The sequence below is a fragment of the Crinia signifera genome, chromosome 1 (assembly GCF_055691185.1).
Source record: "Crinia signifera chromosome 1, ASM5569118v1, whole genome shotgun sequence".
NCBI lineage: Eukaryota > Metazoa > Chordata > Amphibia > Anura > Myobatrachidae > Crinia > Crinia signifera.
This window is the reverse complement of record NC_139217.1, coordinates 352,279,685-352,307,453: the sequence shown is the minus strand read 5'-3', so window position 1 is coordinate 352,307,453 and position 27,769 is coordinate 352,279,685. Positions and strand designations below refer to the sequence as shown.

The following is a 27,769-nucleotide window of genomic DNA, read 5'->3' as shown; positions in this document are numbered from 1 at the left end:
TCTGGCTACCAATTTTGACTATATAGTCACAATCTAATACAAAAGTTGTCTGAATCGCACAGTGTTCAGCCGCATGTAATGCGGATTCGATGCCGTTGCGCACCCCCGTTTAGTCAGTATCGAATAGAAAAATAGACTGCGCGGGCAAGTCTATCTTGACTATTTCACCTGTAGGATATATTTGAGCTAGGGCCAAATTGCAAAATCTAAAGTACATTTAGTCAAAATTGGATAGTCAAAATTGGCCATGAGCTTGACTTCTATGGACTTCATAGGCTGCAGCCCACAGAAGCAGGCTAGGACAGGAAGCCAGCGCTCCACTGATCGCAGCCCAGACTGGCAGTACTGGAGATAAAAAAACACCTCTCAGTTGGACTGCCCGTCATGCTGGTGACTGGCAGTTGGATTGTCCAATAGGAAGTCACTGCCAGTCACATGAAAGCCAATGCATTTACACATTGACTGTATCTGGCTTCACTGAAACTAAGAGGACGGGGGGGGGGGGGGGGGGGGCTGCAAAACAATATGCAATATCTGCCAATTAACAAATGCTAACTAGTTGCTAGCCATTAAATAATATTAATATCATTAATGAACTTAAACATGTGGCTGATTATTTTTTAGTCTTGTCAGTATCCACTATGTGACTTTGCTCTCATCTAATGACGGATGTGCAATAACATGTTGATGTTCAGAACGCTACATGGTATGAATGTCAACATTCAGGATATTGACCTGTTCACAATGTTGATACGTTCATATTGTTGACATAAATGTTGATAGTCCTATTTTACCTTAACCCTAGCTGCAGCCGAACCTTAAGGTGCCCATACACTAGGGTGATTCTCCTGCAATTTGGTCACTTTTCATGCGATTGTGATGATAAATTGCATGAAAAGCATCCAAATCGCCTGTTGTTATTAGGTCCTAAGCGGTGTGCGGTCCCGTGCGCATTGCATCAGAATCCGAGGCTTGCACCTGCTGCACTATAGACAAGTCCCCCAGCCAAGCTTCCGGCAGTCAAAATGTAGGAGGGCCCTGCTCGCAAGCTTACAATCTATAGGGTATTATACATCATACGCAAAAGAATCACATGCAGCTTATCATATGCAGTCCTGACGAGCCGGGAGGTTCCCTGGCGGCTCAATGAGTATAGGGACTGATTGAATCGTGAATTTAGATAATGGAACAGCTCCAGGATAAAGATTTGTACCTAGTCAAACCATGTTGTGTCGCATGCAGTGCAAATGCAATGGGGTTATTTTGAATGCAAGGAAGGTGATAAAGGGTCCTATTAACCCCTTCAGTGGTGAGGTTTTTTTGGGGGAGCACTCCCCACTGGGCGAGTTTTTTATGGGCAACGCTCCCATAAAAAAAAAACACCACTTCCTCCCTGGGTCCGGGCAGTGCCCCCGCACCGCGTCCCTGTCCCCAGCAGCCGGCTTGTCATAAGCCGGCACCATGGACTTCAATACAAAACCCGGAGGGGGGGGGGGGAGGAGGAGGAGGCGCCGCAGAGGGGAGGGAGACGGGCAGCGCTGAAGCTGCCTGAGTTCAGTGATTGAACTCAGCAGCGCTGCCCGGCTGTAAACAATGGCAATCCCGAGAATTTTCCGGGGCTTGCCAGACTGGGCACTGAGGCACAGCCCGGAATTTTTTTGGGATTGCCACTGAAGGGGTTAATATGAATTAATTAATACAGCAATTTGTTTTATCAATGTTCTAAACTGCATTTTCCAGCAGGATGTACTCCATACTTCAATTGAGGCCCTGAAAGTTTTTTTAAATTAAACAATTCTTATCAAAATAATAGTACCATAATATGAATGTACAATTGGGTTGAAGCAAAATTCTTAACATGAAATATGTCGGGTGGTGGGAACACAAAATAACTTTTGAGCTAAATAACTGTATTAAGTCCATGCACAGAAGGACCATTGTGCTCCTAACATAAATCACATGAGCTTAACAGATTTGCAAATCATGCAATCTAGCAATATAAGTGATCTATGCGCTAAATAACTTCCTTTTAATACACAAGAAATTATAACATATTTCTAAAGTAAAATTAATATCTTCATTAACTGTGGGTTCATGATGTCATTGCTTATTATCAGTGAGTTGTGAGTTTGTAACCAGTGTTATAAAAAAAATTGTCTTAAATGATTACTAATATAGAAGCCATCCTATACATAGGCAAACACGGGGGGGGGGGGGGGGGGGGGGGGGGGGGGGTTCTGGTTGCCCGGAAACCCCTCTCCTCTTGGCAAGTGGTTCAATCTATGACAATGTTTTATTATGTCTGTGTATTTATTCATTATGGTATGCTTAACCTTTTCCTGACAACTTATTTATATTATTTAAAAGTTTTATACAGCCTATAATATGGTATAGACATATATATATTGTTAAATATTATTACTGTATTCCAAACAGTACCCAGTGTATGAAAAGACCAATGTGTACATAAATTTCCAGTGTCATTACTGGGTTCTTCTAGCGCTCCCTCAGGCTCCCGTACTTGCTCCAACGTTTCACACTATGGTAATTTGTGTACTGCATTTGGAAACTCCACTCTATAAATTCTGCATTTGCCACTGCTAAATAGGCCTATAAGCAATTAGCGTCCTAGGTTGAGCAACTCCGGTAAATTCTGTAATCATTAGAATTACAAAAACACATGCACACACGTATAATACACAAAGGTACATTCATAATGGGTTGTGGAAGTGCACTGTTTCGCTGTTCAACTCTTGGCTTTAAATCTTACCAGTGTGGTTTGTCGTTACTTCATCTCTGTGTGTTCCACAGTGATACAAGGAAACGGACGGAAATCAATAGCGATCTGTTACATCTCTAACCAGTACACAAGTGATGAGAGATGATCTTGGAGGTAAAAATGGTAGATCTGATCATGGCTTTACTTAAGATGCACTATTCCCATTGTCTCTTATTCAGATCTGATCGCAGTACAAATTTGTTCTTAAAATGGGCAAAACCATGTGCACTGCAGGTGGGGCATATGTACTGTAACATGTGCAGAGAGAGTTAGAATTGGGTGGAGTGTGTTGAAACTGAAATCTAAATTGCAGTGTAAAAATAATTCAGCTAGTATTTACCCTGCACAGAAACAAAATTAACTCACACAAATCTAAAAGTGTGTACACACAGGGCGATATGGCTTCCGATGTTGCCGATATAGTGAACATCGGAAGCCATATTGCATGCTTTTTTAGGGCTTGCGAGCCAGGTGCGCTGCCGATGCGTGCTTCCGTGTGAGCGAAAATCGGCAGTGAAATAGAGAGGGCAGCCAAGACTATATAGTACAGATCTGCACTATATAGTACAAATTGTCCCTCTGCATGCCGTGCGATGCGAGTCCCGATACGATCTGATCGTATTGGGACTCGCATCTCACGGCATATCCTGCCGTGTGTACACACCTTAACTCTCTCTATACATGTTGCATCTGCCCCCCCTACAGTGCACACATTTGTACTGTGATCAGATCTGAATAAGGACCATTGTCCTGCCATTCACCTTTAATAAACAGAACTTACAGTATAGCAGTTGTCTCACTGAACAATGGTAAAACATTATTTAGCCTACATCCTTTATACACACGCTTTTCAACTGCATAAGAAGTATGAAAAGTACATGGTTTATTTCCGCCATGAACATGGTATTAAATTTAGGTCTATTGTATATGTTTGTACTGTATAAGGACGTTTAAATTACTCAAAGGGGTATATTTACTAAACTAACATTTTTATTCGATCTCTGTTTCCTAGCACGGCCACAACGATCATGATCGTGGTCATCGGGTGTAAAAATCGGGGGCATCGCGGCCATCGCATGCACTAAAAAATCGGGTGCGATGGTCCAGACGCGATGCCCGCGATTTCCCCAAAGGGAACAATGTTAAATGCCTCAATTTACCCGCGATGCCCCCGATTTCCCATAGGAAACAATGTTAAATGGCTCAATTTACCCAAATCATCATAGGGAACAATGGTAAATGGGCCTGAAACCCCCCAAAACACCCCTGAACATTGAAATGTCCCCCCAAAAGTAGTTTACGCCACCCCGCGATCAACGCCAACCCGAAGCGTGGCGAGCGCAGCGAGCCCGCGAGGGGCGGCGGTACGCGTCCTCCGACCTTTTAATACCCCCACTATCCACGTCGGCGTGGAGTTGAGAATAGAATAGTGTGGCGAGCGCAGCGAGCCACCGAGCCCGAAGCGTGGCGAGCGCAACGAACCCCGCGAGGGGACGCGAATACCTGTGAAGCCCGGGAAGGGACGCGTTTACCTGTGAAGGTATCCGCGTCCGCACGCTTCGGGCTCGGTGGCTCGCTGCGCTTGCCACACTATTCTATTCTGAACTCCACGCCGACGTGAATAGTGGGGGTATGAAAAGGTCAGAGGACGCGTACCACCGCCGCTCGCCACGCTTCGGGTTGGCGTTGATCGCGGGGTGGCGTAAACTACTTTTGGGGGGACATTTCAATGTTCAGGGGTGTTTTGGGGGGTTTCTGGCCCATTTACCATTGTTCCCTATGATGATTTGGGTAAATTGAGCCATTTAACATTGTTTCCTATGGGAAATCCGGGGCATCGCGGGTAAACTTAGGCATTTAACATTGTTCCCTATGGGGAAATCGCGGGCATCGCGTCTGGACCATTTAAGCATTTTTTAGCCGCATACGACGCGACCGACGCGATTTTGACTTTTTTCAATGCATTTCAATGGCAAAATCGGGGGCATCGCAGACCACTAAAAATGACACCCGATGCCCGCGATTGTGGCCGTGCTAGGAAACAAGTACCCACAATACTTTTTCATATACATCTATAGAAACCAGAGATTTACTACTGGTGGGTTTCAAAATCATCTACAAACCGACAGAAAAAATGACAAACCAGATGTCTAACTGACAGGTGTGTTTGACTTCTAAATCAGCTTCTATTGCCCAAAACTTCATTAGGATACCTATAAAAGAGAACCAAGCATTTTGTGCACTCTAGCTATAGGAAAAAAGGCATTTAAAGGCTTTGGTATGCACTTTACCACCTGTCTAAGAGGACTCGGGAGCCTAAGCAGGGAAACAACAGCAGCTAATTTAGGTACTGAGGAGCCTATGCAGGCCTAGGTCAGGGTTGCCGACACTCCCGCATTTAGCGGGAGTATCCCGGTTTTTGTTCCCTTCTCCCGGTCTCCCGGTAATGTGTGCGATCCTCCCGGTTTTTTAGCCCGTCTGGCAAAAAAAAAAAAAAAAGTGACTGCGCATGCGCAAATCACAAAGTGCCGCGGCTGTCCGGCCGGGGATCTGTCAGCAGTGTCTATACTGCCTACAGCGGCAGCACAGCAGAGGGCAGCCATCGGAGCAGGAGCAGCAGAGGGAGCGAAAAGTCGGCAAGTATGGCCCAGGTTCTTCTGTGGGCCTTTAAACCTCAATGCATTATCTGATGGAGAGGTCATACACATGTTCTGCCTTAATCATTCAAACATAATGCTGCTGTATGACCTTATCAAGACTCAGCTTGAGCCAGACACTGCATGGTCACATGGTGTATCAGGTCTGTACAAGCTGCTGTGTGCTCTGCAATTTCTATGCAACTGTCCTCTTTCCACCAGTTTCTAGTAAAGTGCTAGGCATACCTTTATTAGCAGGCACCTTACACAGGCCCTCATCCCGATTTTGAGCTGAAAGCAGCTCACTTTTACCATTTGAGCTGCTTTCAGCTCAAAAGCCGCGCACTGTGTATGGCGATTAGTGTTGTGCGCTGCATCATCGCCGGCCGCCGCCATTCATCAACTGGTATTACCAGCTTGCCATTTTCCTGCTATGGAAAACCGTCCACCCCTGCGAAAATTGTTTGGACTGGTGAAAATCGCTCAGTTTATATACACCTTTAGTAAGAACTACACTTTATTCCCAGCTTCTACAGTATAGTCTGTCAGGCTTTCCTAAAACCCCATACACACTGGGACAGGGACTGTAAAGCTCTGCAGAATATGTGTGCACTATATAATAAATAGTCATAAATAATAATATAGAAGCCTACATCCTCATTATATAAGTTCTCTATGGTAAGTTTGGGAGTTGAGGAGGACCAAATGACCGAGGGAAGGTTGCTGGGCAAGTGAAGCATATAACAATTGAAATATTTACAATAATATATGTAAATTGTAGGTTTGTAAATTATGTCACGGGGATTCAGTCTATAGCTGTTACTCCCTTGGAGTAGGGTAGCCACCTCATGCATCATCGATTCCAGGAAATCCCCCCCCCCCCAACGAGTGGAAAGAGGCTAATTCAGTAAGAGGGCGCAGCTATGATCGCGACCTGCTATAACTAAGTAAAATGCCCATTACACATAATGCCACACACCATAATGCCCATTACACATAACACCACCCAACGTAATGCCCATTACAAATAATGCCACCCAACGTAATGCCCATTACACATAATGCCACCCAACCTATTGCATATTACCCCACATAAGTGAAGCTAACCTACATACTCGTTGCCGGGGGTTACATACTTTTTGCCAGAGGTTTCAATCTCATTGCCACAGGGGATTACATGCTTGTTGCTAGGGGGAGTTACATACTCATTGCTAGGTGGAGGGGGTGTTATGTGCTTGTTGCCAGGGGGCACTATATGCTTTTTGCCAGAGGTGAGTTATATGCTTGTTGTTAGGGGGAGGGAGAATTCCATGCTCGTTGCCCAGGGAGTTCCTAAAATTCCAGAACAGCCTCCTGCTGTGGCACTGTCGCTGCCCGGCTTCATTGGCAGCCTCCGTCTCCAATCCCCATCACAGCGGAGCGGCCCGTACACATATTCTGTAGGCGGCGGTCCCTTCCAATAGGGCCACCACCTTGGAAGAGACAGACATTAGAGGTCAGCCCGGACCCCTAGTGTCTGTCTTCTCCAAGGTGGTGGCCATTTTGGAGGGGCCACCACCAACAGAATGTGCATACAGCCTGCTCCGCTGTGGTGTGGATTGGAGATGGAGGCCGCCAATGCAAGCCGGGCAGTGGCAGTGCCATAGCCGCAACGGGAGACTGTTGTGGCTTTTTAGGAACTCCCTGGGCAACGAACATGGATTGAAGATGGAGGCCGCCAATGCAAGCTGGGCAGCGGCAGCGCTGCGGCGGGAGGCTGTTCTGGCTTTTCCAGTCACCTGGATTCTGGGAGAATCCCGGAATCCGGATGACTGGAAAAGCATCCTAGAGGGTTGAGGTGGCAACCCAACCTCTGAGGTGCTATTTGGGGCATTTTTTCTAAATCTCTGTGATGTAAAAGTAACAAGTGGTAGGTTTAGGCCAATAGGAAAGCAACATCCGAATTTAGGTGAAAACCAACGCTCAAATAGACATGGATATTGGTTTATACGTGACATTTAAAACCCACAGAAGGTAAATTAGAAATTTGGACACACAAGCAACATTTATCAGTTCTCTCGGAAAGAAAATAATCAATTACAAATACTAGAACACTCGGGATTGAGGGTATATTACATACTTTGCTCATATTGAGCCTAGAAATGTTTCCACTGAGGTGCAAATAAAAGTTACAAAATGTGTCCCATTAAAGTATACATATCAATAGTAACTGTGAGCTGTGGTGCATATCACAGATTAAATAAGGACCTTTTACGGTGCTCATTCCACCTCATTTTTTACAGTCCCCTCTGCAAAGGGAACGCTTACTTTTTACACAGCTAAATGTGAATCACATCATTTACACTTGCAAAATGCATGATTTTCCCTTAGTTGGGACGAGGCCTAATGACATGACAGCCCAACCCCACTTGGAGAGAAGACAGAAAAGTTGTTAAATATGACCCAAGTATTCATATTGTGGCAATTTGATGGTGACTACACTGTTGACACAGCAGTCAACAGAAAGATGTCTAAATTTAAATGTGACTTTGAATTGACTCTTATTAAACCTTCAAGTATATATTTAAGCCTGTCCCTGTCCTTGGGCCTGAAAACTCAGAGGAACTTAAAATAAGCAGGACATGAGGGAGAATGAAAGGAATACTATATGGGGCAACACATGCCCATTATAGGCATAGGGATATGATTGAGCAGTGTCCAGGTTGCCAGGTAGAGGGGGTGGCAGTTGTGGCATTTACTCTTGTGCCCAAAGGACCTTGGTACAGACCTTCAAAAAGGTCATTGATTTTCTGTCATTCTGTTACATGCAAAATCATGTCATCCTGTCACAGTAGCATGGTGTGCATAGGATTATATCAGTTATTTTGTAATTATTCTTCTAGAACATCATAAGAACATTATACAGAATGTGATCACCTATTTTCAAATAGCTAAATCACAGCTAATAGGAAAATTAGTATTATTAAATACATAATAGTTCATACACCATAGGATATGCAGTTCTGCATTCTCTGGAAACAAGCTGGTTTTCGTCCTTTTTCCTATGGGATAGTAGCAACTGGAGACATAATTCTGTTCAATGTATGGGATGCAGTCAAATCCAGATGACAACCATTGACCAACGGTCCAAATCCTGACAAGGTCAGAATCTGACAAGGTCAGAATCTGACAAGGTCAAAACACCAACATTTAAAATCCTGACAAGGTAAAAATACAGACATATAGAATGTGACAGGTGAAAAAGTCAACATGACTTTCGGTCGACAGGTCGCGAGGTCGACATGGGTTTTCTCACTGTTTTTTGACCCGACATGTGCCGACAGGCGGTATTTCATGCCCTACCATCCACTAGGGCATGATGGTAGAATAAAATAGTGTGCCGAGCGCAGCAAGGAACCGTGCCCGAAGCGAGGGGCTGTGGTTGACTTCCAACTGTGTCCATGACGACTGTGTCGACATTGGGGTAAAAAACTGTGAAAAAAAATATGTCGACCTCGTGACCAAAAGTCATGTTGACTTTTTTACCTGTCTACATTCTATATGTCGGTATTTTGACCTTGTTGGGATTTTAAATGTCGTATTTTGACCTTGTCGGGATTTTAAATGTCGGTATTTTGACCATGTCGGTATATTGATTGTCGGGATTTTGACCGTCGGGATTTCATACCTAATCCGTATGTATGGCACCTACAGATCAAACTGTTTAATATTGAGCAGTAGTAGAGTATTCTTTTAGTCATTAATTTGATTTGCTATAGAAAAGGAGTGGAAGGACAGAAGGAAAATGAATTGTAGTCCCAATTTATATTGATTTTGCCTATGTGAACTGAATTGATTCTTGCAAAGCCTTTTTCAGCTTATGGTGAAAGTTGATTTAATACAGGGATAATCTATTTATCCATTTCCAATTATTTAAATAATAACAGTTATGCACAAAGGTTATTTAATACCATGAATAAAAAATGTTCAGCAAGATGGAAAGTCCCTTTATAAGAATTGCCTTTGGCATCATGGTGAAGTGAAGAATTTGTTGGGTGAAATGACAATACTTGTGGTATTTTCTTGGTCATATGTAGGCTGTGGTAAGAGTCAACAGTTGAATTAGCTGCAGTATGAAGGCAAATTGTTCAAACAGATATTTGATGGTTATGAGGAAGCATGGCCATAGCATGCACTCATTTTCAACCCAAGCTGCACCCTTATTCATACATTTTATTCACTCCTAGCTGTTAGCAATTTAGGCAGGACAGCAACAATTTCATGACTCAGTTCCTCCATTCCTATTGGCTGGAAATATGGAAGGAATAATTATGTGTGCACAGAAATGGTGTTGTGCACAACTGATATAGGAAGCCAGGGGGAGGTCCAGTTCATCAGAAATTCTTTGCACGCCCCTGTGACTTGACATTAAACCCCCTTCTTGCGTGTGTACTGACGTGATTATCCTAATTGGCAAACATTGAATGTTATCAAATTTGTATTTATTGATCATTGTCACGTCTGATGTCCGTCATGAGAAACAGTGAATACTTAAAGCAGCTGTTTACAATACATTGTTGTTTTTCTACAAAATTGGAGATGTATGGGAAGAAACCTTGATATGTGTATATGTGTGTGTGTGTGTGTGTGTGTGTGTGTGTGTGTCTATGGATGACTGACTGTGTGCAATCACTGGGGGTTATGTATTATGTAGGGAAAGCACTGTTTTATTTTACCTTTATGTCCTTATGGAAATGCTATTAATTTAATCATTTAAATGTTGACCGTTGCTACTGATCATGCAGATTGAAGTTATTATGGGCTTGGGGTGCTGCACAGTCGGTAATGTGTATTCAATAGCATTGTGCAGGCACCCGGCAAAGTAATACTATGAATACTGTAAATGAAGTGCCAGGCCTTGTGCATTTTCCTGAATTCTGTATTGAAACATTTTCCCCGTCCTTAAGGATTTTTCTGGTACTTACTGTTTGGTTGTCCTCATAAAGCTTCAAGTCATATCCACTGAGTTCCACACAGAATATTATAGCTGTCACACCCTCAAAGCAGTGAATCCATTTCTTCCGTTCAGACCGCTGACCCCCAACATCGACCATCTTGAAAGTAAGCTCTTTGAAAGTGAACTTGTTCTCCACAATGCCTGTGGTCATGTCTCGAGAGCGCAGGATGTCTTCCACAGTTGGGATGTACTCGACTGCTGCTATCCTCTCAAGGTCATTGAGATAATAAGCAGCATTATCTTCTAGGTGGTACTCATTAGAGCGACAGAAGCACTCCTGCACACCTGAGTCTGCCCAAAGTCGCTTCATCACCCCTAGCAGTTCAGATGTTATTTCACCCTTGCTCTCGGCAGGGCCAGTCAAAGCAAAGAGCTGTACTGCATCATAGGCGCGGTCAGGGTTGTGAAACTCAATCTTCAGAGTGGCAAGCGCCCTTATGATGCGAGTGAGTGAGTCAATGGCATTATAAATTATGAGGGGTTTATATTCCTTGCATGCTTCTAGATTGAACCCTCCACTGTGAATTATCTTCATCTGCTTGACAATGGTGCTTTTGCCAGAATTACTAGTTCCAAGTAACAATAGTTTGATTTCTCGCCGTTGGCGCTGACTTTCGGAGCGCAGGTGCCTGTCAATCCTGCGCGATCGTCTAGCTGCCTCTTTCTCCTCCGCACTTTGCCGACATCCCATTGTAGGTGGTTGCCAGAGGTGGAGATTCTCCCTCTCTCTTTATCCTTCCCTCTCTACCTGGCAGAGATGTTTAATCGTTTAACCTTTATGACAGGTGAGATAACAATCAGATTGGACAGTAAGTGCCAACCATAACAAGTGTGTAAAAACAAGAATCACACAACCTCATGTAGATGTTCTCCTCAGCAGATGTCATGGCACTCCCCTTCCCTTGAGGTAGAAGTGACACATTCCTTTTTTTTTAATGAAAAGACACTTCCCGTCTCCACTGGGTGACCGTATCCTTCATATACCCTTTTTTCTTCTGCATAATTATTTTACTTCCTTCTGTCCAAAGGTAAGGAGCAGGCGACTCATCTGCTTCTGCCTCCCTTGCCTTTTAATTGTATTTTCTGGTTACCATGGTGATACTGCTCGGTGCAGCAGGAGATTCTGTTGGCCAGCCTCTCATCTATTCCTCTGGCCTTTTTGATGTTTTATTTTGTATTTCTTCACCCTGTTCCCGACAGTGATCTGCACCTGTCAGACACAAAGAAAGACAAATATTGAATGATTATATCTACATATCCTGTACATTCAAATATTACACATACAGTATGTAGTATAGTGAAAGCCTCATGAACCAAATGTAGTACAGGCCTTTTAGTGACAGCAAGCTGTTTTGTGACATTCACACACTGCATACGGTGTGATCCATTCCAAAGCCAGCTCATCTGACCATAGAACTACATTTAATATGGGCTTGTTCAAACCCTCTATAAATACAACAAATAACATTTAAAACCCAAATTGTCTGGGAGTAGTCTAAAATTCTTTGGTTGCTGGAAGCCCACTTAAAATAGAAATGATCCCTGATTTGTCCAGATCTAATCTCTTAGTTTGCTATCCTTTGTTCTTGAAATGGATCATCCATCTATCATGCTAAGGTTACAGGAACAATAGTGATTTCTGTTTTGCAATAATCATTGATTCCCAGCAGAAGGATCTTATGTACGTAGGAAGGATTATTGATTATTACGTGAAACAATAGAATGTTTGCCACTCCCTGGTGTCACAGGATCAATATCTGCAGATGACTACAAAGAAAACACAGGGATTTCTGCATTTCACATAAATACTCGCCACACACATCCTTCTGTCCCTAATCATTAACATATTCTTCTCCTCACATTGCTATGGCTTTTGAACTTATTTTAATATACCATAATACATGAACTTCCACTGAATTGCAAACCTAATTTTTATTTTGAAATAACAGACAGACAGACACAAAGGTAGGAAGACCCTGCTCGCAAGCATACAATCTATAGGGAAATAGGCATTGATACACAAGGATAGGTGTTATCTATTGCATAATGGTCAGCCAGATCACAAAGGTTCTTGGTGGACTGCAGTGACGGTTAAGGTAAAACCCGCCACTGTGTGAAGCTAGATGCAGTCTGTGAGACTGCAATGTCTTCACTGTGACTGGCAGTGACTAGTCTCCCAAGGCAGTCCCATTGGGATGTGTTTCCTCCCTCCGGGATGCCTCTATGCTCTGCCCCAGCCCATAAAAACGGGTTCTGTGCATGTGCAGTACCGAGGATGATACTGCACACTCACCAGTCCCACAAAGGGGGTCAGGACCGGCTTAGGCGACCAGCAGGTACCGGTGGTGAGAACCGGCAGTGGAGGGGGGTGGGCACTTAGGGACCAGCGGCAGCCCCCTCCTTCTCAGAGGTAGGAGCCACCACTGGTGGGCTGTATGATATGGAAATATAGCAATGTTGGCCTGGGGTCAGGAGAATGGGAAAGTGAAGACAAAAAATATGTGAGGACATGGGGACTGTACAGTGGGTATGTAACTAGATTGGAATGTTTACAAAAGTATGTGTTTGGTTCTCAAATTTGATATTTTGTCTGAAGAGTTGAGTTTTCAGGAAACACTTGAGGAGAGTCTTATTGTGCATGGGAGGGCATTCCACAAAGTGGTTGTAGCCTGAAGAACGTCCTGCATTCCTGAATGGAAGGCGAATGCAAGCATGACTTGGGCAGTTGCATGCGTCTAAGTTGCACTGGACATCTGCTGCGATGGCGGTTGCAGAAAAGATTTAGTGATTCATAGTCAGGGATGTATAAGTCAGGGACCATATAGGGAAGGAAACAGGGAATGGTGGTAAAAATGCAGCCATGTCATGATTGTTTGGGGGGCATGTTTGAGGCTACTATTCAGATCCAATATGCAGCAGCAATGTCTCCAATGTTCTGCGGCCATATTACATGACCTTTGGGATACTCAGGACTTCAAAATCGATCTGTGACAGTTGCTGCATCTAATGCATGAAGCTAGCAGGGTCTGCAAAGCTGGTGGGTATCTCAATACATATCCAGACAGCATTTACATGTTTTGCACACTCGCTACATACACATTCGAAGCTGCAAATTCATTTCTGTATATCTCTGAATCAGGTCCTCTGCCCTGCACATTAAGGGTTGCCACTGGTGATCAAATTACTTACATTTCTAAAGGGGCCTACAAATGTTGAGATGTATGCTGAGCGTTTTTGCTAAGTTATTTAGGGTAGGCAATTTCCCGGTGTCTAGATTGCCCATAGAGAGCCCATACACCTGCAGAGATGTGTGCTAAGTGATTTTACTTAAGGGAAAAAAAAGGCTGCTGAGTAATTTGACTAGCTTTTGACTGCATCCACTGACATAACTAGTGGGTGATATCAACGTGCATCGCCACCGCTCGGGAGCATACACATGGAGAGATATCTGCTTACTCTCTAAGCGATCTAGTTAGATTGCTTACAAAATAGCACAAAATAGCTCTGTGTGTATGCCATTGCTAGCTTCCTCTGCAAAGCATCAGGAAACTTTTCCAGATACATTCTGTTATTGCTGCCCTAGGATAACAAAAGAAAATAAAAATGTACATTTTCTAAAAGTGTTTATTTTGAACCATATTTTTTCTTCAACCAAGTGGCCTTTTATTTCCACTGCACATGCAGGAACTGGCTAAATGGCTCATGTACTGTATGCACAGATCCCCAGGGAATGACCTAGGCAAGTGCTACGTTAACCCTTATCACTCCGTTTCAGAATCACAGCGGAAGCTGGGTAACCTTGCCAATATGATTTGGAGAACAATTTTCTTCAAGCAATGTAATAAAATCATTTAAAAAAAGTAATAAACAGCATCCTGGTGATTTTCCCATGGTTAATGTCCAAAGTAAATGAGATAAAACAAGCAGTATTCTGTGAGAGAAAACATAAACATATCTAAATAAAGTGCAATCAGGTAGGATTTTAATACATACTTAGCATCTCCAATTGAGTTAGTAATCCTTAAATGGGTCAAATGGAGATAGATATGCTATATATATAGATATATATATATATATATATATATTTATATATATATACACATACACACACACACACACATCTATATATCTATATTTATATATATATATATATATATATATATATATACACACACACACACACACACACACACATCTATATATATATATATATATATATATATATATATACACACACACACACACATATATATATATACACACACACACACTTTTTTAACTGGGCAGTGCAAAATGTAATGTGGGCTTGCTTTTTGCTATGTGCTTGATGGACAATTACATGCCTTTGTACAACATGAAACGCTCTGCACACTCATATACTTAGCACTTCTTTAACACTTCTACTTACATGTCCCTAGATTCTCCTTTCTGCATCATTAATCTTCCTTGTATTATGATTTCTTCCTCTTAAGTTAACGCGTGCCCAATATAAATATGGGTACTTGTGAGTTATCTGGGCGTCCGATTTTGGTACTAGATCGCATACGATATCGCATGCGATTTGCGATTTGCATGCGATTTAGCATGCGATTTGCATAAGATTTGCTATTAATTTCATTACCCCACTATCCCCAAAGTGTGTCTATCAACGTGAACCCGAAGCGTGGCGAGCGCAGCGAGCCCGCGAGGGGCGGCGGTACGCGTCCTCCGACCTTTTCATGCCCTACTATCCACTAGGGCGTGGAGTGAGAATAGAATAGTGTGGCGAGCACAGCGAGCCACCGAGCCCGAAGCGTGGCGAGCGCAGCGAGCCCCGCGAGGGGACGCGGACACCTTCACAGATATCCGCGTGCCCTTGCGGGCTTCACAGGTGTCCGCGTCCCCTCGCGGGGCTCGCTGCGCTCGCCACGCTTCGGGCTCGGTGGCTCGCTGCGCTCGCCACACTATTCTATTCTCACTCCACGCCCTAGTGGATAGTAGGGCATGAAAAGGTCGGAGGACGCGTACCGCCGCCCCTCGCGGGCTCGCTGCGCTCGCCACGCTTCGGGTTCACGTTGATAGACACACTTTGGGGATAGTGGGGTAATGAAATGAATAGCAAATCTTATGCAAATCGCATGCTAAATCGCATGCAAATCGTAAATCGCATGCGATATCGCATGCGATATCGTATGCGATATCGAATGCAAATCGCATGCAAATCGTAAGTACCCAAATCGGACGCCCAGATAACTCACAAGTACCTAAATATGAGATACAATCGATGGTCCAGCACTGTAGAAAGATCACTGCTATTCTTTCTGCAAAATTGTGTCCACAGTCATGAACTGCATAATCTCAGCTGCAGGCTTTGGCCTGTGACTCATTCTAGGCCTGTCCTACTGTATATAGAACCTGCAGACTTGTTTCACACAGGCTGTTTCACACTGTCACATTCACCTTCACACCCCTTCACACCCTCAATATCTCCCAAAAGATTGCCGACCTAGAATGATTGCCCGATTTCAAGGTCATCAGTACTCAAGAGTGTTTACATTTAACGCGTATTCATTACAAATGTAAAGCTAAACAAAATTAGGCAGAGCATCAATATTCTGTGTATAATTTCTAGAAACGCTTTGCCATTTGTTGGCAGAAGATCATATTCCTGCTTTGTCACTAACCCACAACACTTTTGCACTTCTTATCAGCCATTCCTGCACATGGAAATGATGATTTTCTGTTAGCACTCTGAAATCTCTAGGAGACAGTGGGGGATGCATTTATCTGCTGACCGTTGCAGGAGTTAAAGATAATGCAGTTGGCTTTGTTCCAATTTCAAATCAAGTTATGCCAGCTTCCTCAGACACATTTCACTGTGACCAGAAGGGCTGCAACATGCGGCTTTGTAGAAAAGGGGTAGATGGCAAGTACTCATGCAACTAAACATTTGATGCCTTTTATCTTCGCTCTGTAATTTATTCGGTTTTAGCTGTGCTTTTATATCATTTACACAACAATGTTCTAAAAATCACTAAATAAAAGTTGGTGTTCTTTTTTTTTTTTTAAGATTTAATTTTGATTGAGAATTTCAATACAGTATAAACGCATTAATGACAGCAAAACAGTAGATGTGTTATAAAACAGAAGGGGAAAGTTGAACAGAATAGGGAAACGGAAGGGGTGGGGAACACACCAAGCAGTTGTAATCGTTGGTTGTATAGAGGCAACTCATATCAGATCAGTTATATGCTGCAAAGGAAACAGATTTTGCAGTAGGGTTCACCGAACAACAGGGGTCCCGGGCGTTGGGATGTATCATATGTAGCCTGAGCCAATTAGCTTCTAAAACAATTGGACAAGTCTAGAAGCTGTGTTGACGAAGGCTGGGGGCTAGGAGAATGGTGTAGGCGTCCGAGAGAACCAGTAGTCAGTACATCAAAACCATTTTATCAGGGGGGTACATAAAGAATAGGTAATCCCAGCTATTTCAAATTCGCAACACAACTGTACATTTGATTCAACCATATCTAGAGTTGGTATATAGGGGTACGCTATGGGTACGCAGTGTCGTGCTATAAGGAGTTTCAATACGTGGCCCATCACATATCGGTTGTTGGCTGGCGTGTTACCACGGTAGACATGGAGTATAGCTAATAATGGGTTTGGGGTAAATTGGAGATACTGTTTAAATAAAAGTTATAAAGTGTAAGTAAGTTTAATTGATATACTTTGTCCAACAGGACATGGCGTGAATCTGGTTAATATGTATATATTTTTTTATGTTGTGTTAAAGCAAAACCCTTTCCGGAGGACCACAGCCTGCTCTGTTCAGGAGAAATCCTGCCCTTGTTGTCTTGTCAACATCAATTCTCTGGCTGCAGCAACCGTGAACATTCGAAGACTAAGCGTTGGTTGACTGCAAAAGGAAAATTGACTGTTGACAGGAAACTGCTGGGTGAGTATGCCAAATAGAGATGTCCCTTCATAAGACCCCCACTGCTGATGCTTGTTAACGTTAGTAGGAGGTACAAAGGTACCTCTGGTGTCATTTATTGCTATATGGGTAACTATCCTGTTACTATGAGAACAGCTAATTCTTGAACAAAATAGTGTGCTAGAAAATGCTAGACTAGAATCATACAGAGGGAAGGCTATTAGCAATGGCTAGAGACTAGCAAGACACTGTTTGCTGCAGCTGAAAATGCGAGCAGACATTGCCAGGATATATGAAATGTCACAGGAATATAGGAAGAGCATGTTAGTGATAGAAAAATGCAAAAGCAGCATTCATCTGTTCTTACTGCTGTCTCTACCCACATAGGAATCTTCTCTAAGAGCTGTGAATCTGGGCTCTCTGCACAAGCAATGCTGGCAACTGTTATGCTGTGCAAATGGGAATTTAGCCCTGGAAGCTGAATCTTTATATATTTTACTCCTGTTACCATGTTTGGAAGTAAAAGGCTTAAAGCACAGGCACTGAAAACCCAACAAATTCTGTACAAGTGCTGGATTTGATCAAGCGCTCTCAGCCTATAAAACCGTACATCCGAGTCTTTAGAAATATCACTGATCACAGCAGACACACTGATATCATAACCCAGTTATTTGTCACATAGATCAGCTGGCAGAAGCCAGACACATTTCTCTTGTTGTAGGGAAGACTCACTTATGGTCAGCAGGGAGCAGTCTCCCTTATTCATGGCTAGCTGTGAGACATCTCTGTCCCTTAATCTGCTCATTGTACAGATCTGAAGCAAGATGCCATTCCCCTGTATCTGCTGTGTGCAGGATTCAGCCCACTCCAGAGAAACAGGCTGCTACAGCAAGGTCATTGCACCTTTAAGCACAATACATTCATACTCTGGACCTTAATCTCTGCAATCCCTAGTTTTAAACTAGACCAAATATTAATACATGACATGAAAGGTTGTATCCCTGGTACAACCCCCCCCTAACTGTAGTTTCATAAGCCCCATACACACTGGGCAATTTTTGCTTTGCATATGTGCTAAGCAATCTAGTTAGTTAGATCGCCCGGTAAAGGGGCATACACACAGGGCGATTTTAAGCTGTTTTCTAAGCAATCTGACTAGATCCATGTAGTCAAAATCTAGTCAAAGCGCTGGCCTTTGCTAACCAGAACACTGGTTAGCCCAGATCTCCCATACACACATTGCTACATGACTAGGGTGGCCAATCCCGGGATCGGCGGATCCCGGGATTTGGCCTAAAAACCACCGGGATTTGAATCCCGGGATCGGATCTTTCAGGATTATATGCGCATGCGCATATCTAATGCCGGGCAGCGCCTGAGCGAGTGCTCAGACGCTATCCAGGAGTTCCTGATCCCCAGACTGCAGTCTGGAGCGGGTATGAGCAGTCCGACCTGCGCAGCGTGACCTCTGACCATCACGCTGCGCAGGACGGACTGCCCACACCCGTTACAGAATCATCTCTGACCTGGACCGGACCTGGCAGCGTCGGCCACCCGCCCTACGGGCGGCTCTGCTGCTGCTGCTACCGGCGCCATCGCCTCCCGCTCCTGTCTTCAGAATGTCTGCCCTGCTCCCGGCCGCCGGTGTAAGTAAATGAATGTGCGGGGCGCCTGGAGCGGGGGGGACTGGGCTTCTTTGTAGCATGTTTTTTGGCCTAAACTGATTAGGGATGCCAATCCCGGGATCCCGGGATTGAGCATTTTTCAATCCCGATTCCCGAGATTGAAAAAGATGCCCCGGGATTGGCATCCCTATACATGACGTTCAAGGGAAGTCCTCCTTCCCTAGAACACTCAGCATGCAGGGGCATACACAGTAAAAAGGTTGACAGTCAAAAGAAAAAGTTTGACATACATTAGCTCGACATGGGAAAGGGTCGGTATGTGCTTTTACCTTTTTTTACCAACATACTTTACCATCCCAGTGGGCATAGAGGGAGACAGTGAGGCACCGTGCCCGAGACATGGTGAGCACAGCAAGCCATGCGAGGGGATGTGGTACATGTATATGGTGTCCATAACGACCTATGTCAACATAGTCACCAAAAATTATGAAAACCTCATGTCAACCTTTCCCATGTCAACCTTTTTTTATGTTGACATTTTGCTTGTGTAGTTCTTTTGACCATGTCGAGCTAATGCATGTAGGCCCTATTTATGTGTCAACCTTTTTACTGTTGACCAATAGTGGTCGACCTTTTGGCTGTCAACCTTTTTTACTGAAGATCTAATGACCTATACCCATCTTAATATGTGTATGCCCCTTTAGCTAGTTTGCCCATACATGCATAGTGATGAGTGCTGAGCAACCTGTGCTAACCACTGTGTTTTCTGTTACTTGCTAGGCAATCTGACTATATATTTAGGAGGTTATTCTGGTTGACGTGCAGTGCTGCGTGCCATTTTAAGTTAGCCTGCGGCTCGCACATGTCGCCACCCCCTTTCCAAGGCAAATTCGCCTTCACGGCTGTGAATGGATGTTTTGCATAAACTTCCATTCGCAGCCTACGGGCCAAACCCACATCATTTGATGGTCACCGACCATTGAATGATGTGGAAGGTAACTGCAAAACTAAGACACTCTCAGGTGTCAGCTTTACGTGTGTCCTAGAGCAGAGGTTCCCAAACGCGGTCCTCAAGGCACCCCAACGGTCCAGGTTTTAGGTATATCCACATATAAACACCCATAAAATGCTAGGTGTTGCCAGGGGCTGGCTGGCAACTTTCAGCCTGGGGGGCAACACAAGCAAGTGGCCCATCACCATTGCTTCACCACCCTACCCTCTCCCCTCTAATATGCAGCAAGGATTAAACAATCCTTCCCCCCACACACACATACACCAGAAATGGGGACAGTGCACGCCGAAGGCAAGTTGCAAAAAATGACATTGTAATGCCCATTACACATAAGCCAATACTGTAATGCCAATTACACATAATGCCACACACCGTAATGCCCATTACACATAATGCCACACACTGTAATGCCCTTTAAACATAATGCCACACACCGTAATGCCAATTAAATATAATGCCACACACCGTAATGCGAATTACACATAATGCCAACACCAAATTACACATAATGCCACACAACGTAATGCCCATTACACATAATGCCACACACTGTAATGCCCTTTAAACATAATGCCACACACCGTAATGCCAATTAAATATAATGCCACACACCGTAATGCGAATTACACATAATGCCAACACCAAATTACACATAATGCCACACACTGTAATGCCCTTTAAACATAATGCCACACACCGTAATGCCAATTAAATATAATGCCACACACCGTAATGCGAATTACACATAATGCCAACACCATAATGCTATTACACATAATGCCAACACCATAATGCTATTACACATAATGCCAACACCATAATGCCCATTAAACATAATGCCACACACCATAATGCCAATAAAATAAAATGCCACACACCGTAATGCCAATTAAATATGCCACACCGTACTGCCCATTACACATAATGCCAACACCATAATGCCATCACAGTAATGCCCATAACACATAATACTAACAACGTAATGCCCATAAAACATAATGCCAATACCGTAACGCCCATTACACATAATGCCAATACCGTAATGCCCATTAAACATAATAATGCCTATTACATATTATACCATATAACTGCTGCTTACCTACATGCTCATTGTCAGAGGAATATCGCTTGTTGCCAGGGGTTACATGCTTCTTGTCAGGGGTTTCATTCTTGTTGCCTTGGGGAGTGATATACTTTTTTCCAGGGGGGAGCCAGGATAAATGCTCGTCGCCAAGGGGTTCCATTTAAATACCCGAATCAGCATTTCCGAGTAGTGCTGGCTGAGCTGTTCTCTTCTGACAGACACTAGAGGTATGGCAGTACCTCTAGTGTCTGTCTCCTCTAAGGCAGCGGCCATTTTTGGAGAGGCCGTCGCCTTAAATTTGTGCAGCCAGGAAGCCACTGGACACGGAGGCGGCTGCGGCGGTAATGGCTGCGGCAGTGTGTGCAAGATGCACACAGCCGGCTCAGCCAGAACATAGACATACCGGCCTGGGGGGCATGTGGCACCCTTCCCCCCTGCCCAGCCCGCCCCTGTGTGTTCCCATGGGCTCGACTACATGCCGCCCCATGCCCCCTGACCACACTGGTGGGTGTGAGTACTCTGTTTGCCGTGGCCACTCGCACCCGGCACATGCGCAGAAATGCTCTCCGCATGAGCAATAAGGAAACATCGCTCAGCATTGCAAATTCGCAACGGTGTGCATGGACCAGAATAAGGTCCTTAGTGCGTACACTAATATTTGAGTGGACCATGGTGACAAGCCAGACCAAGCATCACTATGGGGCATACACACGGGCCGATGTGTGCTTAATTTCTATGCGAGCTAGCCAGATCGCTTTGTAAGCTTTGAGTTCACATTTTACCTCATTGTATGTACCTTACAGGCTACCATGAGCTTGCTCGGCTTTATTGTTCATACAGATGGAGCCTCACTTTTTCTAGGCTGTCTATGGTGTTAGTCCTGTTCATGGAGTCCCAGCCTGCCTGGGCGCATCTAGTCAAAGGGAGGTGCACAGAGCTTATCATGGCATATGGCATCACCTGTGATTGTAATACCTGCGATCCTCTATCCAATGTCACCATTGCACATTATTAATGATTTATTTACAGTTTCTTATACAACGCAACAGATTTTTTTGCGCTTTACAATTGTAGACAGTAATCAGAATCAACTTTATTGGCCATGTATGCTTGCGCACACTAGGAATTTTTTGTGGATTTACAGTGCAGCATCAAGCAGGGATGTAATAGAACAAACTTGGTAACAACAGACGGACATGGAGGTAGGAGGGCCCTGCTGCAAGCTTACAATCTATAGGGACAAGAAGGGAAACACAAGGACAGGCACCAGTAATAGCATAGCAGTCCCACCTAGTTGCAAGTCTAGAAGGGAAGCTATATAATACATAAGTGCAGAGGAGTATGTGTGTGGTACTTAAATAGGATAGGCTTGTCTGAAGAGGTGAGTTTTTAGGAAACGCTTGAAAGTTTGGAGGCTAGTAGAAAGTCTTATTGTGAGTGGAAGGGCATTCCATAGGGTGGGTGCTGCCCAATGAAAGTCCAGTAATAGTGAATGGGAGCTGGTGATCTGTGCAGAAGAGACGCAGATCTTGTCCAGAGCGGAGTGGTCGAATTGGGAAATATTTAGAGATAAGTAAAGAGATATACAATGGAGTAGTATGGGTAATAGCGTTATATGTGAGTAGAAGTATTTTATATTGAATATGGTAAAATACAGGCAACCAATGGAGGGACTGGCAGAGCGGATCAGCAGACGATCAGTGTCTTGCTAGGAAGATCAGCCTAGCAGCAGCATTCAAAATGGATTTCAGAGGCAAGAGCCTGTTCTTGGGAAGACCATTAAGGAGACTATTGCAATAATCAATGCGGGATATAATGAATAGAATAGAATCAACTTTATTGGCCATGTATGCTTGGAATCTATGCTAGGATTTTTTTGTGGATTACAGTGCAGCATCAACCAGGGATGGAGGGGGGGGGGGGGGGGGGGTGGGACATTACATACATTGCATTAAGACATTACATGCGGGGAACACATACCCGCTGAGCTGCACAGCGCCTAGGCAGCCATAAGCAGCGCCACTGGTCATTGCAGCAGCCAGGTAGGGAACAATATAAGCAGACAGTGCAGTGTCATTGCAGCAGCCAGGTAGGGAACAATATAAGCAGACAGTGCAGTTATCACACAGGGAACAAATACCTGCTGTGCTTCACAGTGCCTAGGCAGCCATCAGCGGCGCCACTGGTCACTGCAAGAGCCAGGTAGGTAAAAATACAAATAGTAACGGTACAGTTTTCACACAGGGAACACATACCCGCCGAGCTGCTCAACGCCTAGGCAGCCATCAGCGGTGCCACTGGTCACCGCAACGGCCAGATAGGTAACAATTAAGCAGGAACAGTACAGTTATAGGTTGCTATGCAGTGTATGAGATCGGAGACACGGAGGTACATATGGCTGAGTGACACAGTTCCTTGGCAGCCATCTGCGGCACCATCTTGATCATGCTGCTCACAGGCAGCAGCAGAGGGGCTCAACAGACCATCTCAGGGCCCTGGAGGGGAGGGGGGGTGCATGGATTAGAGATCTAGCAGTGTTTTGTGTAAGATAATGTTGTATTTTGGATATGTTTTGTAGATGCATCTGGAGTCAGATTGAATGTGGGGAACAAAGGACAGGTCAGAGTCGAGGAAGCCCCTAGGCAGCGAGTTTGTGGGGTAGGGTAGATTGTCGAGTTGACAACAGTTATGGAGATATCAGAATGCAAACTGTTTTTGGTTGGTGGGAATATAATGAATTCTGTTTTGGAAATAATAAAGTTTGAGGTGGAGAGAAGACATCCATGATAAGATGGCAGAGAGGCATCGACCAAAACCACTGGTGACAACTCTGAGGTTGTTAGCTAGATTTGAGTATGAACTGCATACGAGTGATACTGAAATCTGAAAGAGCTAATTAGTTTGCCATGAGAGGACCTAAAACAGAGCCTTGCGGAACTCTGACTGGCAGAGGTAGCGAAGAGAAGGTGGAATCAGAGAAGTGAACACTGAAAGAGAGATCACACAGGACAGTATGAGAACCAGGAATGTCATGTATTATTGACACCTAGAGAGTTTAGTGTTTGTATGAGAAGAGTGTGAGCACCAGTGTCAAATGCAGCAGAAAGATATAGAAGAAAGTGAGCCTGACTGAAGTGGGTCTAATAGGTTGTGAGTGTTAAGAAAGTGTGTGAGGCTAGAGTAGACAAGTCTCCCGAGTAGCTTCGAGAGGCATGGGAGCTGAGAGATAGGATGGTAGCTAGAGAGTTAGGGTCAGAATTGCATTTTTTTCAGAGTAATCACAGCATGTGTGAATAGAGAAGGAAAAGTACCAGTAGCAAAAGAGAGATTGCAGATTTTAGTTATAGGGCCAGATGTATCAAGCTTTAAAAAGTGATAAAGTGGAGTGATAATCAACCAGCCTTGCCCGGGGATCACCAGCATGCCTGCCCTGGCGATCGCCGGCGCAGAGGTGCTGCATCTGACTGGGACCCAGTTTCAGAATGACGCCGCGGCGGCATCCTGCCCGTCTCCTCTTCAGGGAGACGGGTAGGGATAGGGGGGACGGTGGGGTGGTGAGAGGCACCGGGGAGGCGGCGGGCGGCAAAGAAAGCTTCACAGCCACGGGGCGCGCGCGAGCGCGATAGAATTGCAAGCCTCTGCAAGAAAGAGGCCGGCTCCATCTGACCCTGTCATTTTTCAAACCAAGCCTGTAAATGGTGAATAGGAGCTGATTGGCTGGCTGTTTATCACTCTCCAATATATCACTTTTTGAAGCTTGTTACATCTGGCCCTCAATGACTTGTGCAGGTATAGGATCAAGAGGAGAGGTAGTGGAATAGGAGTGTAAGAAGAGTGTGGTTACTTTTTTCATTTGTGGGCTCAAATAAAGAGAAAGTGCCAGAAGGTTCAGGTATTTAGTAGGTTAGTGGCTGCGGAACAGCATACCATTTCATCTCGGGTTATTTCAATCTTGTCCTTAAAGTAGGAGGCAAGTTCTTGTGCACTGATGGTAGCCCATGGGTGAGGAGGGTAAGGGTACAAAAGAGACTTTAAATGTGTTAAAAAGGGGGGCGTGGCCACGACGGACATGTAGAAGCAGCTACTTGTTGCAGCTCTCCGTTTCATTAATCCTATTCATATATCCTGAGGGAGCTCACTTGCCTCAAAGTCCCCACAGAGTTGGGGGACAACATCGGGCACACTTCTACCTACATGCGGGAGGTCCGGTGCGGGGGGCTTGCTCGGTGGAGACGCTGAATGCCCCGCCGCGTGGACCTGTGCTGAAGATCCGTCACACGCGCCATCTTAGAGCCAGAAACCGCTGGGTGCCTGCACACTCTGAAGTGCTGTGCGCTTACTTCTCTTGCCGCGACTTCTTAAGCTGCCGCCGGGGATCATCCTGCGGCTGGTACCTCCTGTCCGGGACCTTTCTCTGGTGTGTGTGAGCGCACTGAGGTACTGTGCGCCCGTCAATCCTGCCGTGTCTCCGTACACTGCTGCCGGGTAATACCCTGTCTCTGTGCCCTCCTTTCCGGGACACCTCTCCTGCCTGTATACATCAAGGTGCTGCATTCCCATTCCTCCTGTCGGGACTACTTATATTGCTGTTGTGCCCTCCTGGTGGGAACCCCTTTTGAGTTTCCTCTATACATTGGAGGTGTGCTAGCCACCGCCATTTTCTGTCAGCACTGCCGCACCTTTGATCCCACCATTACTGATAATGGAATCTACGCTGGAAGCCTCGCTACAGAGGATCCTGTTAGCTATTACTTCCTCTGCAGACAGGCTGGTAAATAAACTTACAGACATTATGTCTCCTTCATGTACCCATATTACGCCAGCTGAGGAGTCTGGGGACACTCTGCCTCAATATCATGCTGCCAGGACCCATATAGCTCCTGTATCTCTACAAGTCTGGGATGTGTGCTCTCAGGGACCTGTGTCAACAATCGATAATTCTTTGAAAATCCTGGGTTGGTGTTCTGCCACTACTGTCAACTGCTTGGGACAGCTTCATTTCCATTCAATGAACTCTGCACCAGTTTGGGATAGCTGGTACTCTCAAGGGAACTATCCTGCTTTATCCCTTGCTGACGGCGAAGAGACTGTTACTATACCACCTGTCTTTACTGAATCTGAAAACTGGCCTGACTAACATTCTGTAGCGCATTGAAACCTAAGATATTTCTTTTTCTAATATTTAACCTGTATTTTTGTTAGTTTGATACTTTTCCTAAAGATGTCATTATTCCTTATACTTTTTAGCTTGCAATTCTGCAATTGCTAGATTAGCTTTTCCTCTACAGCCCTACATTGTATGTCGTTACATTCCCATGTTATCATGTGTATTATATTCTTATATCTAGGTGGGAGAGCTGTTCCTGGGTCTGCCTAGCTCAAAGGCATAGGTCTCTGGCCCACGCATATCCTCGGCTGGATACATTCCATCTCATTTGTATCAGGACCTTTCTATGTTAGGAGATATAATTTTGCTTTATATCCTGTCTGTTATCATAATAATATATTTGCAGAAATGGCTACTATATCCATTAGTTGTGGGCGTATTGGGTATAGCCTAGTTTTGTGCCATTTGTATACTGTCTTTGCTTGCTACATGTCCTGTTATCCTTTTTTGCTGCCCCAATCAATCCATACTGCTATTATCCTCAAATGGGTGGGTGGGTGGGATGGAAGGGGTTAATTAGCTTGGTATAGATTAGCTATGATGATGTTGTTTCTCTCCTGATAGCGCTGCAAGTTTCATTAATCTAGCTAAAGACCACTAGTTTGCTACCTTCCTTGCGGGGAGGGAAGGGTTAATAGGGTTAGTATAGTGTAGTTAGCGGGGTAGGGTTTCATTGGTTTTGGGGCTCCAGGTATGCCTAAGTTGGGGGTAGGTTATACAGGGTGGGGGGTTTTGAGGTAGGTTTGTTTTGGGATTTATTTTATTTATTTTGGGTAGTTGGGCATAATTTTTATTTTACTCTGGGTCAATTTGGACACTGCAGATTACATTAGAGACCCCTACTAAACAGAAGTATACTGTTCACCTCAGTCTACAATTATTGCTTCACTATACTGTATATGCTACATCACTCATGCTTGGTCATCCCCGAATGGCGCCTTCGGGGTATGAAGTACCATAATTGTTTTTTTCTGTGGTGATATTCATGTTGCCATGATGTATATACTTGTCCGCTTATATAAAACTATACAATTGTTCTGTATTTGCTCCTGTCTGTTCCGAAGATTCACATTATTGCCCTAACTACCCCCCCATATGTATACGGGGTGTTTGTTGTTTTTGTCTATATGCAAAATTTCAATAAAAACTATTGAATTTAAAATGTGTTAAAAAGTTGTGGCATGAGAAGAGGTGAAATATTGGAATTATGTTTATTTGGCAGTGTCCAAGCATTGCGGTAGGAGCGGAGATATTCTTATATGTGAGGAAATTGCACATGCATGTGGTGTCCAATATAATTTTATAGTGTGAGAATCATCATTGCGCATGTCTGCATTGAAATACACTAAAGCGTAAGAACTACTTTACTGTACAGAACTGTATGTTAAATAGACATTTTACTCAGAAAAATGACTCTTATCACTACAATCCATTTTGAATGCAGCTGCAAGGCTGATCTTCCTGGCTAGATGTTCAACGTCTGCTGATCCGATCTGTCAGTCCCTCAATTGGCTGGATGTATTTTACCGTATTCAATATAAAATACTTCATTAA

The 27,769-nt window shown here is 44.3% G+C and overlaps 2 protein-coding genes across 7 annotated transcripts in view; one reads left to right on the top strand and one right to left on the bottom strand.

The window, feature by feature from the left end:
• RSPH14 (radial spoke head 14 homolog) overlaps positions 1-27,769 on the top strand; it is a 241,662-nt gene that overhangs the window by 165,985 nt on the left and 47,908 nt on the right. The window lies entirely within an intron of this gene.
• GNAZ (G protein subunit alpha z) overlaps positions 1-27,769 on the bottom strand; it is a 107,412-nt gene that overhangs the window by 63,053 nt on the left and 16,590 nt on the right. Inside the window, exon 2 of the mRNA XM_083148064.1 lies at positions 10,380-11,621. Coding sequence (XP_083004190.1) covers positions 10,380-11,102 — 723 coding nt within the window. The 5' untranslated portion in view covers positions 11,103-11,621. The remainder of the gene's footprint in view (positions 1-10,379; positions 11,622-27,769) is intronic.